This window comes from Podarcis bocagei, assembly GCF_964188305.1.
Source record: "Podarcis bocagei genome assembly, chromosome: 18".
In the NCBI taxonomy this organism is placed as follows: Eukaryota; Metazoa; Chordata; class Lepidosauria; order Squamata; family Lacertidae; genus Podarcis; species Podarcis bocagei.
Window position 1 is genome coordinate 9,911,752 of NC_138144.1, and position 12,408 is coordinate 9,924,159.

The following is a 12,408-nucleotide window of genomic DNA, read 5'->3' on the forward strand; positions in this document are numbered from 1 at the left end:
GTTTGATGGCTCAGGAAAAAACGAAATGGTGAATTAATGGGTAATGTCAGGGAACTGCCATCAGTGCCGGAGGGGGAGAGCAAGAGCCAGAGGGATTCCGGAGAGCGTCCCGAGATTGGGAGAAGCAGCCCATCCTCTGGGGAAGAGAATCAGCGTAGCACCAGTGGAGAAGGGGGGCAGAGGGGGGAAGCGGCGAGGCGGTCCCATGACTCCTTGCCAGGGACGAGCCGGGAGAGTAGAGGTCCTCCGCTGCCCACGCCCTCCTTGCGCAGAAGGCTTTTGTGCAGAGAGAGTAGGAGGCGACTAGGCGTCAAAGAGCTTCTTTGCTGGAAGAAGTTTAAGAAACGCCCACTGACGGATTCTGCCAGCGATTGAGTCAGCCACGGGAGAGTGGCTGTCCGGACAGAAAAGGTTCACTCAGGCAACCCAGCCAGGTATTTGCACTGGCTTACGCACGAGCAACCCCTAGAACCATTACAGGTAAGTAACCAAAACCGACGCGGGTGGCGCTGTGGGTTAAACCGCTGAGCCTAGGACTTGCCAATCAGGTCGGCGGTTCGAATCCCCGAAATTACGGGGTGAGCTCCCGTTGCTCGGTCCCTGCTCCTGCCAACCTAGCAGTTTGAAAGCACGTCAAAGTGCAAGTAGATAAATAGGTACCGCTCCGGCGGGAAGGTAAATGGCGTTTCCATGTGCTGCTCTGGTTCGCCAGAAGCGGCTTAGTCATGCTGGCCACATGACCCAGAAGCTGTATGCCGGCTCCCTCGGCCAATAAAGCAAGATGAGCGCCGCAACCCCAGAGTCGGCCACGACTGGACCTAATGGTCTGGGGTCCCTTTACCTTTACCCAAAACTGAAGCTTTTCCAAAGTGGGGGGAAAGATGAAAGACCTTTCAAGAGTCAGCTGGTTTTGTAGTTTTATTGGATCATCTCAACATACACACACGCACACACAAAAATTGGTACAGCAGCTTTGTGGCGTTTTTCTCTTTCGGGGATTTCAGGGGAAAGGGGGGGAATGTCGATAGCAAATAAGTTTGATTTTCTTCTTCCTCCCCCCCCCCAAAACATAACACATTATACAGTTTTTTAAAGGTTCTAGAATCACCAAAAGGTTTCTGCAAGAGAACATAATCTACATGCTAAAGTGAGGGTTGTTTTTTTCATCCAGGAATATATGTACACATATATAGATATATATATACTTCTTTTTTTAATCCACTAATTCCAAGGAACCTTTGTCCTTTTTAAGACAAATTTAAAAGACGCCGTGCAGTCTCCCTCCCAACGCGTACGCAAAAATCCGGACTAAGCCACGGAAGGTTGACCAGGAGCTTCTCCCCGCCCCAAAGAACTTTTTTAATACTTTTATCAAGCAACATGGGCCCCGACGATAATGTGGGAGAGGGGAGACCTGGATCCATCTGATAAATCAAGTTCTGCCAGAGCAAAACGCACCCCTCTTTCCCCAAGCCGGCAAGCATTTTGCAAGTGGTTTTGGATTTAAAAAAACCCAAACCTACCCCTAAATGGGGAGGGGGGGAAAAGGTTGAGGCACCCGTGTCTTGAAACAAGCAGTACATCAAAAAGCAAGCCAGAGACCAGGGTTTTCATGCTTGTTTCTGTGCTCTCCCTGCATCCCACAAAATATACTTTATTTGGGGGTGGGGGGGAGGTTGAAAAATGATATTTTGTGAAACAGGTGGGTTCTTTTTAAAAAATTGCTAAGTGCCATATTCCTCAACAGTGATCAAGCTGATTTCAAAATAAATAAGTCGCCGGCTCACTTCCGTCTTACGGGACAGGAGCTTGGGGGAAGGTTTGTCAAAACTAGAGGGAAGAAGTCTTGATTCCAGCCAAGAATCTCCAAAAAACACAAGGAAGCCGTCCCACAAGCTGTGCGGTCTGCCAGTTTCTCGGACCAATGTCACGCGGCTGATCGATTAGAGTCTTGAGCTGGGAGTTCAGAAGCCCAAGGCACAGTTTATGGGAGCAGGTGGAATATGGGGCGAAAAGGGGTAATTGGGGTCATGGTGGGAGGACCCTGGCCAGAGCAGCAGCAGCCAAAGGGGTCAACCTAACATGGTAAGCCAAATAAAAATGTCAAAAATAAAGTGGGGGGGGGGGATCCACACACAAAACCAAGAGACAACGAACCTTTGGATTTCCAGTTTTCTTTTTGCTACATTCTAAACAAAATAAAAACTTCAGGAATGTGAGATTTTGCTCTCTCTCTCTCTCTAAGTGGACATCACAAAGACCCACGGGAAGGGGAAGGGGAGTTGATCTATCTCACAGAACGGGAATGAATCCCGTCCTCGGAAGGCAGGAGGGGAGGCAAACACAACTGGCTTATGGTGGGAGGTGGGAGGGAAGCCAGGGCTTAAAAAACCAAAAAACCCCAACAACAGCAACAACAAAACTAATGAGAGGTACAGCCAGTCTGGATGTGGAACACCACGCTATTGAGGGTGGTGACCCAGAAGAGCAACCGTGAAATTGGAGCCAATTTAAAGAGATGCGGTGCCTGCGATTTCTTGGGTCGCTCTGCACCACACCTCATGGGGCCATCGACTGTGGCAAGGATCTCTTGGGTGGCTGCGTCAACGATAACAGGGCACTTCTCTGGTACAGAAGAAGTTCCCCACCACGGCTGGTCGAAAAGTTCAAAATGGAATGTGAGGGAAGGGGGGGGGGAGAGAGAAAAGACTACAGCTTCGGGATGTGTAAACCGCCAGAACCGAAAAACAACACCCACCCCCACGCCCCGCGTCCCAGGGCGGAGTGGGAGTGGGAAAATGCCCGCCCCCAGGAGGGGCAGGTAGGGGAGGACCGTACGTGCGCATGGGGAGAGAGAGGGGAGGGGAGAGGAATCTTTATCGCTCGGCCGGATTCAGTCTGTGTGAGCCTCACGACACTCCTCTCTCGGGGGGAGGAGAACGGATCGCACCAGTTTCTCGGGAGCAACTCAGCACTTCGACAAGGTCTCCTTGAGTTCAGACAGCAGGTTGCCCAGCAAGGTCGGCTCGTTGCACTTGGCATCGACGGAGACGGAGTTCTCTCCCTTTGGAAAGAGAGCGGTTTTTCATTTGTGGGTGCGGACAGAGAGAAATCAGACAGCAAACACGGATTTTGGCCAACCAACACAATCAAAGGAGGTGGAGCGACTCCCCTAGGATGCAATCACCACCCCACTGTGTCTGGCCCCCCCCCCACTTACCTTTTTAACTAACAGACAGACATGATGGCCCTGGATAGAACGGCTATACATTGACGCGCAGGACCCCACTCGCTCGACAACTGAAGGGGAAGGAAAGAGAAGGCGTTTGAGATGGGGCGTCTTCGTCCTCTCCCTCAAAAACAAGGCTAAGCTTTCAGGAGTGTGAAGAAGGAGGAGGAGGAGGAGGAGGAGAGCTTATTCCCTCTGTCCATATCAACAAGAGGCACTGGTTAGATCTCCTGGGGGGAAGAAGCAGAGCTCAAAGCAGGGACTCATGCTGAGAAGCGACGGAAGGCCTCCTCAGAGAGTGGGCAAGTCTCCTTGGATTGCTCACTCCTGATGCATCCAAACCCGATGCAGAGAGAGACGACGGGTAAAGGCAGCAAAAAAAAGCCCAACCCCCCTTACCTGCCAGTCATAAGGACTTAAGCAGGGTGTGGAAACCCTCAAATTTGTACCCAAACAAATGCCAACAGCTGGGGGGAGAAATCACGTCTGGCAACCAATCTATTGACATTATTTTCAGCTCTCCAACCCCACTAGGACAGTCTATTCTGGGTTGTTGTTTTGAGGAGGGGGAACCTACTGCAGCAGGAACTCACCTGAGAAGTGATGGTGGAAGCAGATTTTCGCCAGGAGGTGGTGGAAAGGCATGGTGATGCTGTCGACTTTGAAGGATCTGGCGTGCAGGTCCCCCGACTCCAGCAGCTTGGCATAAGCATCACTTGGGGGAGGAGAAATCAAGGTGAATTGGGCGGCAAGGGAAGCTGGGGGAAGAGGAGTGGGCCGGGACGCCATCTCTGGCTTGCCCACTTCTGTGGGCCGGAAAAGCTTTTTAATGTTTATTATGATCTTGGGGCAGCCTAGCGAGCAAACACACACTCATACCGACACACAAAGAAGGGGGGGAGAGCACCAAAGTACCGTATTTTTCGCCCCATAGGGCGCACCGGCCCATAGGGTGCACCTAGTTTTTTGGGGGGGAAATAAAGAAAAAAAATTATTTCCCCCCCCCCAGGCGCGGGGCTGGGGAAGCCTGAGCTTCCCCCGACCCCTGCCCCCAGAACAGGCTGCTATCCGCAAGCCGTGGGAGAGCTGCGCGAAGCCCGAAGCCTGGGGGGGGAGGCACTGAGCTCAGCGCGCCCCAGGCTTCTGGGTGCAGGCGGCTCTCCGCAAGCCATGGGAGAGCTGCGTGAAGCCGCGCAGCTCTCCCACGGCTTGCGGATAGCAGCCTGAAGCCTGGAGAGCAAGAGGGGTCGGTGCGCACCGACCCCTCTTGCTCTCCAGGCTTCAGCGAAAGCCTGCATTCGCCCCATAGGACGCACAAACATTTCCCCTTCATTTTTGTGCGTCCTATAGGGCGAAAAATAAGTACATTCAAATGACATTGCAAAGAAATACGGTTCATAAATAAGCCTGTTTCCCCCTGCTCTGGAGGGTAGGACTCGAACCCGTGGCTTCAAGATACGAGAAAGGAGATTCCGATTAAACATCAGGAAGACGTTTCTGACAGTGAGAGCTGTGTGATAGTGGAAAGGGTTCACTCCGGAGGCTCTGGGCTCTCCTTCCTTGGTGATTTTTAAGCAGAGGTTGGATGTCCACCTGTCATGGATGCTTAAGCTGAAATTCCTGCATTGCAGGGGGTTGGACTAGATGACCCCTGGGGTCCCTTCCAACTCCACAATTTATGATTCTACAAATGTTTTCTCAAAAGCAGGGCAAGGGGAAAGCATGTCAGGTGGATCTCTGCATCCAACAGTGGAAGTTCATTTGTCCGCTCCCAGAGTCTCAAGAATATTGCTTAGGCGCTACGTTCCCAGTGACGTGGCGACTTAGGAAGCCTTGTAAAGACAGCGGTCTGCCCTTCTCTGCGAGAGACAGAGGACAGTGGCAGCTGGAAGGGGCTCACCTGTAACAGGGCGTCGTGATAAGGTAGGAGGCGCAGCTGAAATGCAACTTGAAGTCCAGCTTTTCGTGTGTTGAGCCTTCCTCGTCCTGCCAGAAAACAACAGAGGATGGGAAGTGGGGGCAAAGGAAGCAGATCCCCCCCCCCGCGCAACGTATCCCTGAAACAGCCTCTTCTCATGGGGAGCGGGGAAGGAGGCAGAAAAAGCCCCCCAACGGACCCTCCCGCATGCTCCATTTTTCACTCCAGCCACCCGCCTAGCTGTTCCTCTCCGAGGCTTTGGAAAAAAAATCTGGCTTTTCAGTCCCTTCTACCCATAAGAGTCCCAAGGATGGGATAAAGCCGCATCCAATATATTAATAAAAAATCACCATTTATTACTTTTATGTACTGCCCTTCATCCAAGGATCCCAGGGCGGTTTTCTGGCGTAAAAACACAAAAATACACAACGGAAAAGCAATAACCCCTCCAGGCCACAGATTTAGTTAGTGCAGCTGCACAATGGATTTTTATATATCAAGCTGCCGGCCAGCTTTGTCTGCCTCCTGCACTCAACCTTGGCTGGAGAAGGAAAAAACACATGTTTGTGGAGGACAGAGGGGCCGAGGAGGAGAAAAATGAGGTCTCTGTAGCTGCCTCCTTCTCCCCAGAGAGGACGGTGCCTTCACCCCCCCTCAGATGCCCACATATTGCGGGTGCTGCTAAACTCTGTCATGAGCCCCTGTGGCCAGCAAGACCAATGGCCAGCGATGAAGGTGGGGGTTGGGTGTTCAGCGTCGTCTTGAAGTCCCCTGACTTATTTATTTAGGAAACTGGTTCAGGGCTCTTTCATCATTAATCTGTTTCAAACTTTTTTAAAAAAAATACTGTGCAAAACTGAGTTTTAATGTTAACGGTGTGCTTTATTTATTCTTATTTTACTTGTGAGATTTATAGGCCGCCCTTCATCACAAGATCTTGGGGCGGTTCACGGAGTAAAAAAAATACAGGTTAAAAAGATGGAAGTAAGTAAAATTTAATTGTAACAGCCTGCCATAGGATCTTGGGGTGAAGGGCAGGCAATAAATTCTAACAACAACAACAACAACAACAGAATTCAAGCATTGGGAAAGTGGAAGAGGCCCTTACTTTGACGATAAATGCGAGGGTTCCTTTTAGTTTCTGCGCCATGACAATACTTTGCAAGGTGAAGACAAACTGGGCTTCGCTGGACACCCCTAAATTGGGAGAAGGGAGTGGGGGCAGGGGAAAGAGAAAATTTAAAAAAAAGAAATAAATTGACAAATATTCACTCTCTTCCATTTTGACTCAAGCTTGATTGATTGGTGGGGGCGGGGGGAGCCCTACCAAACCAACACAGAGGCATACTAAGAACACATAGTTTGGAAGTGTATGAAAATGAAAGGCATCAAAGACCCTCAGCAAAGTCACACAGCTACAGAGAATACTGCCCCCCCCAACTACTATCAAATTCTGTCATTTGTATTAATGTAAACTTCCAGTAAACCTCCAGATCATATTCCCCAGTATATTTTATCTTATTGATATAGCTGGTGGCTCAAACAAATGAAGTTTCTATCTATCTATTATGTGAAAATATAATAATAATAATAATAATAATAATACAGTGGTGCCCCGCAAGACGAATGCCTCGCAAGACGGAAAACCCGCTAGACGAAAGGGTTTTCCGTTTTTGAGCTGCTTCGCAAGACGATTTTCCCTATGGGCTTGCTTCGCAAGACGAAAATGTCTTGCGAGTTCCTGCTGGTTTTTTCCCCTCCCCCCCCTTTTTCTAAGCCGCTAAGCCGCTTATCAGCTGATCCGATCAGCAGATAAGCCGCTAAAAGCTGCTAATAGCGCTAATCCGTCAATGGGCTTGCTTTGCAAGATGAAAAAACCGCTAGACGAAGAGAATCACAGAGCGGATTCTTTTCGTCTTGCGAGGCACCACTGTAATAATAATAATAATAATAATAATAATAATAATAATAATAATAATAATAATAAAATATCCTTTATTATGCATAGCAAAACCACACATTATCAAATAGAAACCGTATACAAATTATGCAAAATACAAGCTCAACATAACAAGGTTTGTCCCAGTCAGATCTTTAACTCCAAAGAAAATCAATTTGCATAAATAATACAACCACTAAATCTCTTTATAATGGCCCAGTCTTTCTACATGGACAGCACTCAAAAATTCAGTCACTATTAAAATAATTTGATCATTACTGTCCGAAAGCAGGTTCTGAACCGTTGGTAGCGTAGAAGTCAGCCTATTGAGTTGTAAGGCCTCTAATAATTGTCTTCTGGCATAATAATAATAATAATAATTTGAAAGGTTGCCCCTGGGCTTAATCTAGATATGACCCCTTTGATGCCGTGAAACATTTCATGGAAAGGGAGGCTTTCTTGACGCCTCTGGCCAACCCTGGACCCCCCCCCCAGCAAAGACAGGACATACCAGGGGGCAGCTGGAAAGGGACAGGAATTCCGTCATGTATCGAGGAGCCTTCTGGCCGGAACATTTTAGTGTTGAGTGAGTCCAGGACGTTCAGCTCCATGCTCTTCAGGAAGCTGCTGCTTTTGTTCTCGAAGATGATGGAGACGGTCACCTGGCTGTCGTTCTGCAGGTTCCCCTGGATGTCGTAGGTCTGCGGGAAAAGGCATTTGTGAAGAGGGAGCAGCAGTGGAGCTGGAGAACATCGCTCAACCACGGCACATTTAAGGCTCTTGCACTCCACGGAGACGCAGACCCAACCCCACTCACCATTTTGATGTACGCGTTTTCGGCAAGGAGGGCGTAACTTGACATAGGCTGGAAGGCAGAAAGAAAATTGAAATTGAAATACTTTATTGTCACTTGTACAACGTATACAGTGAGATTACACCAGCACACCCCACTCAGCTCTCTTAGTCTTATTTCCCCTCGTTTACTGACGCACACCCACCAAACCCGAAAGTCCGTTGCCCTGTTGTTATCTTTTCATTCAGCAGCCTAACAGCCCACAAATAGAAGCTGTTCTTCACCCTGTTGGTGCGACTAATCCTGCTTCTATATCTTCTGCCCGAGGGCAAGAGATCAAGAAAGTGCCGGCCAGGGTGTGAATCATTCCTGAGAATTTCCCTCACTCTCCTGAGGCAACGTTCTTGTTCTTCCGCTATTTCATCCAGTGGATTCACAGGACAGCCCATAATATCTTGTGCTGCATTCACCACCCTCTGTAGGCACTTCCTATCAGTTGATGTCAAACCAGCGTACCACACCGTGATGCAGTATGGAAGGACACTTTCTACTGTGGAGGAGGAGATCATCAAATGTTGATTGACATCGTTCTTCCGCAATACTCTGAGGAGATGGAGCCTCTGTTGGGCTTTCTTAACAACCTGGGTTGTACTGATTTCCCAAGTAAGGTCTTCACTGAGATAAACTCCTAGGAATTGAAAGGAAGAGACTCTCTCCACACAGGGGGGCTGGTTCTCCTCTCTTCCTCCAAAAGTCCAACACCATCTCCTTTGTCTTGCTGATATTAAGGTGCAAGTTGTTATTAAGGGCGTCATTCCTGAGCTGCGGCCAATTATGTGTGGAGAGAGAGCGCGGTTAGAGCGCCAGAACAGGACTTGGGAGACCGGGTTCGAATCCCCACTCAGCTAAGACACTGTCTGGGTGGCCTCGGGCCAGTCCCTCACTCTCAGCCTAACCTTCCTCGCAGGGTTTTTGTACAGACTAAATGTATGCCACCTTGAGTTCGTTATAGAAAAAGGCAAGGTTATAAACGCAGTAAATATATATAAAGTTCTGCTCGGGGTAAACCCACTGAAATTAAGAGAAGTTAGTAATCCCTATTAATTTCAGTGGGTCTACTCTGGGCAGGACTAACACTGGCTATGATTAAAAGAAATCTCTATATAGGAGTGTTTCCCAAACTTGGGTCTCCAGCTGGTTTTGGGACTACAATTCCCATCCACTGGCCATGCTAGTTAGGGATGATGGGAGTTGTAGTCCAAAAACAGCTGGAGACCTGAGTTTGGGAAATCCTGCAGAAGACCTCTCAAGTGGTTTGCCAGATGGCCTAAAATATTCATTTAAAATACCAGTAAAAAACAAGTTAATAATAATAACAAGGGAAAAAACCCAAAAATGCAATTGTAAGACCCTTGCTCACCGGTAACGGTTCATCCTCCAGCGTCCCGTTTTGCACTGATTCTGCAGGGAGCTCCTCTCCACTGTTGCCCTGGTGTTTTTTTGACTTCTTATCCTTGGACTTCTCCTCTTTCTTGTGCTTCTTCTTCTTGTGCTTGGAGGATTTCGACTGGGCCGGGGGGAAATCCAGGGGTCAGACACCTTCCTCCCATATCGCCCATTAAAAGCCAAGGCTCACCCCAAGTGATCTCTGCCAGGCCCTGCCCTGTGCAACTCCCTGCCCATAGAGGGAACTTCCTTCCAAAGTCTCTCAAAAACTGCTTTTGGGACAGGCGCTTCCCAATACAAATGTTTCTCCTTAACCAAGCAGCATCTGCTGCTGTCTTATTGTAGTTTTTAATTAATAATAAAAAATGATAATCATATTATTTATATGCTCCCCAGCCACTCTGGGCAGCTACCAACAAAATAATAAAAACACAATAAAACACCAAACATTAAAAACTTCCCTATATGGGGCTGCTTTCAGGTGTTTTTCAAGTTGTGTAGTTGTTTATCTCTTTGACATCTGACGGGAGGGCGTTCCACAGGGCGGGTGCCACCACCAAGAAGGCCCTCTGCCTGGTTCCCTGTAACCTCACTTCTCGCAGGGAGGGAACCGCTAGAAGGACCTCCATGTCCAGACTGGACGATCAGTTATACTGTATTCCATATTGCACGCTGCCTTGACATATCTTATGAAAGCATGGGTCGCAAATATTCAAGTAAACAATAGAAGAAGCCAACTGACACCCCCCTGCTCCCCCCCCTTTTTTGGCAGTCGGGGACAGGGACTTGGCCACTCACCTTTCCTTCCTCTTCCTCCTGCAGCTCTTCTTCTCGCACTTCCTTCTGGGCCCCCACTGGCTCCCCAGCCCCTGCGAGGTTCGTGCTCGGCTCAGAAGGGCTCTAGAGGGAGGCGGCAAGATCGAAATTATTTATACCCTGCCCATCTGGCTGGGTTGCCCCAGCCACTCCGGGCAGCTTTCAACAAATTAAAACACAGTTAGACACCAAACATTAAAAACTTCCCCATACAGGGCCACCTTCAGATGTTTTCTTAAAGTTCTAGTTTATCTCATTGACGTCTGGTGCGAAATGCTCAAAAAGCAAGCCAAGGGGCTAAGGGACAGCTAGGCGGCTCTCCCAGAGGGGCAAGGAGGGGTCTTACTTTACAATGGGTCATGCCCTCAAACTGTGGGCAGCTCCCTGCCTGCATCCCTCTCCCAAGTCCACTGGCTGCCTGTTTACCGGGCCAGGCTCAGGGTTCTTGCGTTAATTTACAAGGCCCTTAACAACATGGCTCCAGGAGATCTTAAGATACTGCCTGATACCTTATATCCCAGTCTTATCGCTGATATACCAGGGGCGGGGAGAGAAAACATGGGAGCAACAGGTCCCAAGGTCTTCGCCTAAATCAGCTGTTTTCGACCTTTTTGAGTCCACAGCATTTTGACCAACTCCATTCTTTCTGCGGCTCCCCTGTGGGGCTCAGGAGCCCAGTTATGTCCCCCCTTGCCTGCAGAGCTGGCAGCCTCTCACCCTTTTTCAAACGCCTTCCCTTGTGGAGTGTTCTCTCTTTCCCCTCTCCTTGGGAGTCCTCTGGGCAGTTGCTGGCCTTGGTTTCTGAGCTGCCCGTCCCAAAGAGAGGTGTCTCCTCACACTGCCCCACAGGGGCCTGGGAATCATCCCCTGATCAGCCCCAGAGGCACCATTTGCCTGGGGAGCCTGTAGCCAGGGCTGCTGCAATGAACAGCCATGCAAGCCTTTGGGAGGAAGATCATAGAATCCTAGAGTTGGAAGAGACCACAAGGGCCATCGAGTCCAACCCCCTGCCAAGCAGGAAACACCATCAGAGCACTCCTGACATATGGTTGTCAAGCCTCTGCTTAAAGACCTCCAAAGGAGGAGACTCCACCACACTCCTTGGCAGCAAATCCCACTGTCAAACAGCTCTTACTGTCAGGAAGTTCTTCCTAAGGTTTAGGTGGAATCTTCTTTCTTGTAGTTTGGCTCCATTGCTCCGTGTCCGCTTCTCTGGAGCAGCAGAAAACAACCTTTCTCCCTCCTCTAGGTGACATCCTTTTATATATTTGAACATGGCTATCATATCACCCCTTAACCTCCTCTTCTCCAGGCTAAACATGCCCAGCTCCCTTAGCCGTTCCTCCTAAGGCATCGTTTCCAGGCCTTTGACCATTTTGGTTGCCCTCCTCTGGACACGTATGCAAGATGCAAGAGGGCATCAGAGGGAGGGAAGGAAGGAAGGAAGGAAGGAAGGAAGGAAGGAAGGAAAGAAAGAAAGAAAGAAAGAAAGAAAGAAAGAGGGACAGAGGCCAGCGTTGCCTGCAGCACCCCTGACCACCATTCAGTGCACCCCAGGGTGCCACGGTGCACTGGTTGAAAACCACTGGTTTAAGGAGTCATTAGGTGCCTGGCTTACTTTATTTTTCGCCCCACAAGACGCACCTAGTTTTTAGAGGAAAGGGGGAAAGCCCTGTTTTTTTGGGGGGGCGGATCAGCTCACAGTTGTGCAGCTTCTTTTGCAAAGGTGAAAAGCCCCGGTTTTTTGAGGATCAGCTCAAAGTTGTTGAGCTTACTTTGCAAAGGGGAAAAAATCCTGTTTTTATGGGGTTCAGCTCAAAGTTCTGCAGCTTCTTTAGGAAATGAAAGGGAGCCCTTTCTACAGTTTCCAGACAGATAATCTAATCAGCCAGTCACATGTCACTGGGGAAACAAACAGCCTCCGTCTGCAGAACATTCAACAATGGAGTCCCGGGCAAGGGGCCAGAAAGGGAGCCAGCGATTGACCACACATTCGCTCCATAAGATGCACAGACATTTCCCCTTACTTTTTAGGTGGTGTGTCTTACGGAGCGAAAAGTAAGTATATATCTGAGTTTGCAACACTTGCATGCGCGCGCACACACACACACACACACACACATATTTCAAAGCTCTGCAATGGAGATTAACCTTTGCTTCCGTAGCAGCGGCAGGTGGCGGACCGTCAGAAAGCCAGAAGTCCATGTCTTCCTGCTGGAACGAGAGAGAATGGGAGCAAAAAAGGACTGTGGGTTACCTGTAGTGAA

The 12,408-nt window shown here is 49.2% G+C and overlaps 1 protein-coding gene and 1 long non-coding RNA gene across 4 annotated transcripts in view; one reads left to right on the forward strand and one right to left on the reverse strand.

Moving 5' to 3' along the window:
• Positions 1 to 905: 905 nt before the first annotated feature.
• The window catches only part of AP3D1 (adaptor related protein complex 3 subunit delta 1), a 47,446-nt gene continuing 35,943 nt past the window's right edge, over positions 906 to 12,408 (reverse strand). For 2 of the 3 annotated variants that reach the window (XM_081177612.1, XM_081177610.1), the window contains 10 exons: positions 12,293 to 12,355; positions 10,124 to 10,225; positions 9,300 to 9,446; positions 7,904 to 7,951; positions 7,598 to 7,787; positions 6,256 to 6,344; positions 5,130 to 5,215; positions 3,823 to 3,944; positions 3,221 to 3,300; positions 906 to 3,064 (listed from right to left, as the gene is read on the reverse strand). In XM_081177612.1, the coding sequence (XP_081033738.1) occupies positions 2,969 to 3,064; positions 3,221 to 3,300; positions 3,823 to 3,944; positions 5,130 to 5,215; positions 6,256 to 6,344; positions 7,598 to 7,787; positions 7,904 to 7,951; positions 9,300 to 9,446; positions 10,124 to 10,225; positions 12,293 to 12,355 (1,023 nt within the window). In that variant the 3' untranslated portion in view covers positions 906 to 2,968. The remainder of the gene's footprint in view (positions 3,065 to 3,220; positions 3,301 to 3,822; positions 3,945 to 5,129; positions 5,216 to 6,255; positions 6,345 to 7,597; positions 7,788 to 7,903; positions 7,952 to 9,299; positions 9,447 to 10,123; positions 10,226 to 12,292; positions 12,356 to 12,408) is intronic. The other variant, XM_081177611.1, reaches the window with a different exon arrangement.
• On the forward strand, positions 3,951 to 5,235 carry LOC308577793. The gene is made up of 3 exons (XR_014003692.1): positions 3,951 to 4,145; positions 4,593 to 5,005; positions 5,115 to 5,235. It is a non-coding gene; the product is annotated as an uncharacterized lncRNA (long non-coding RNA).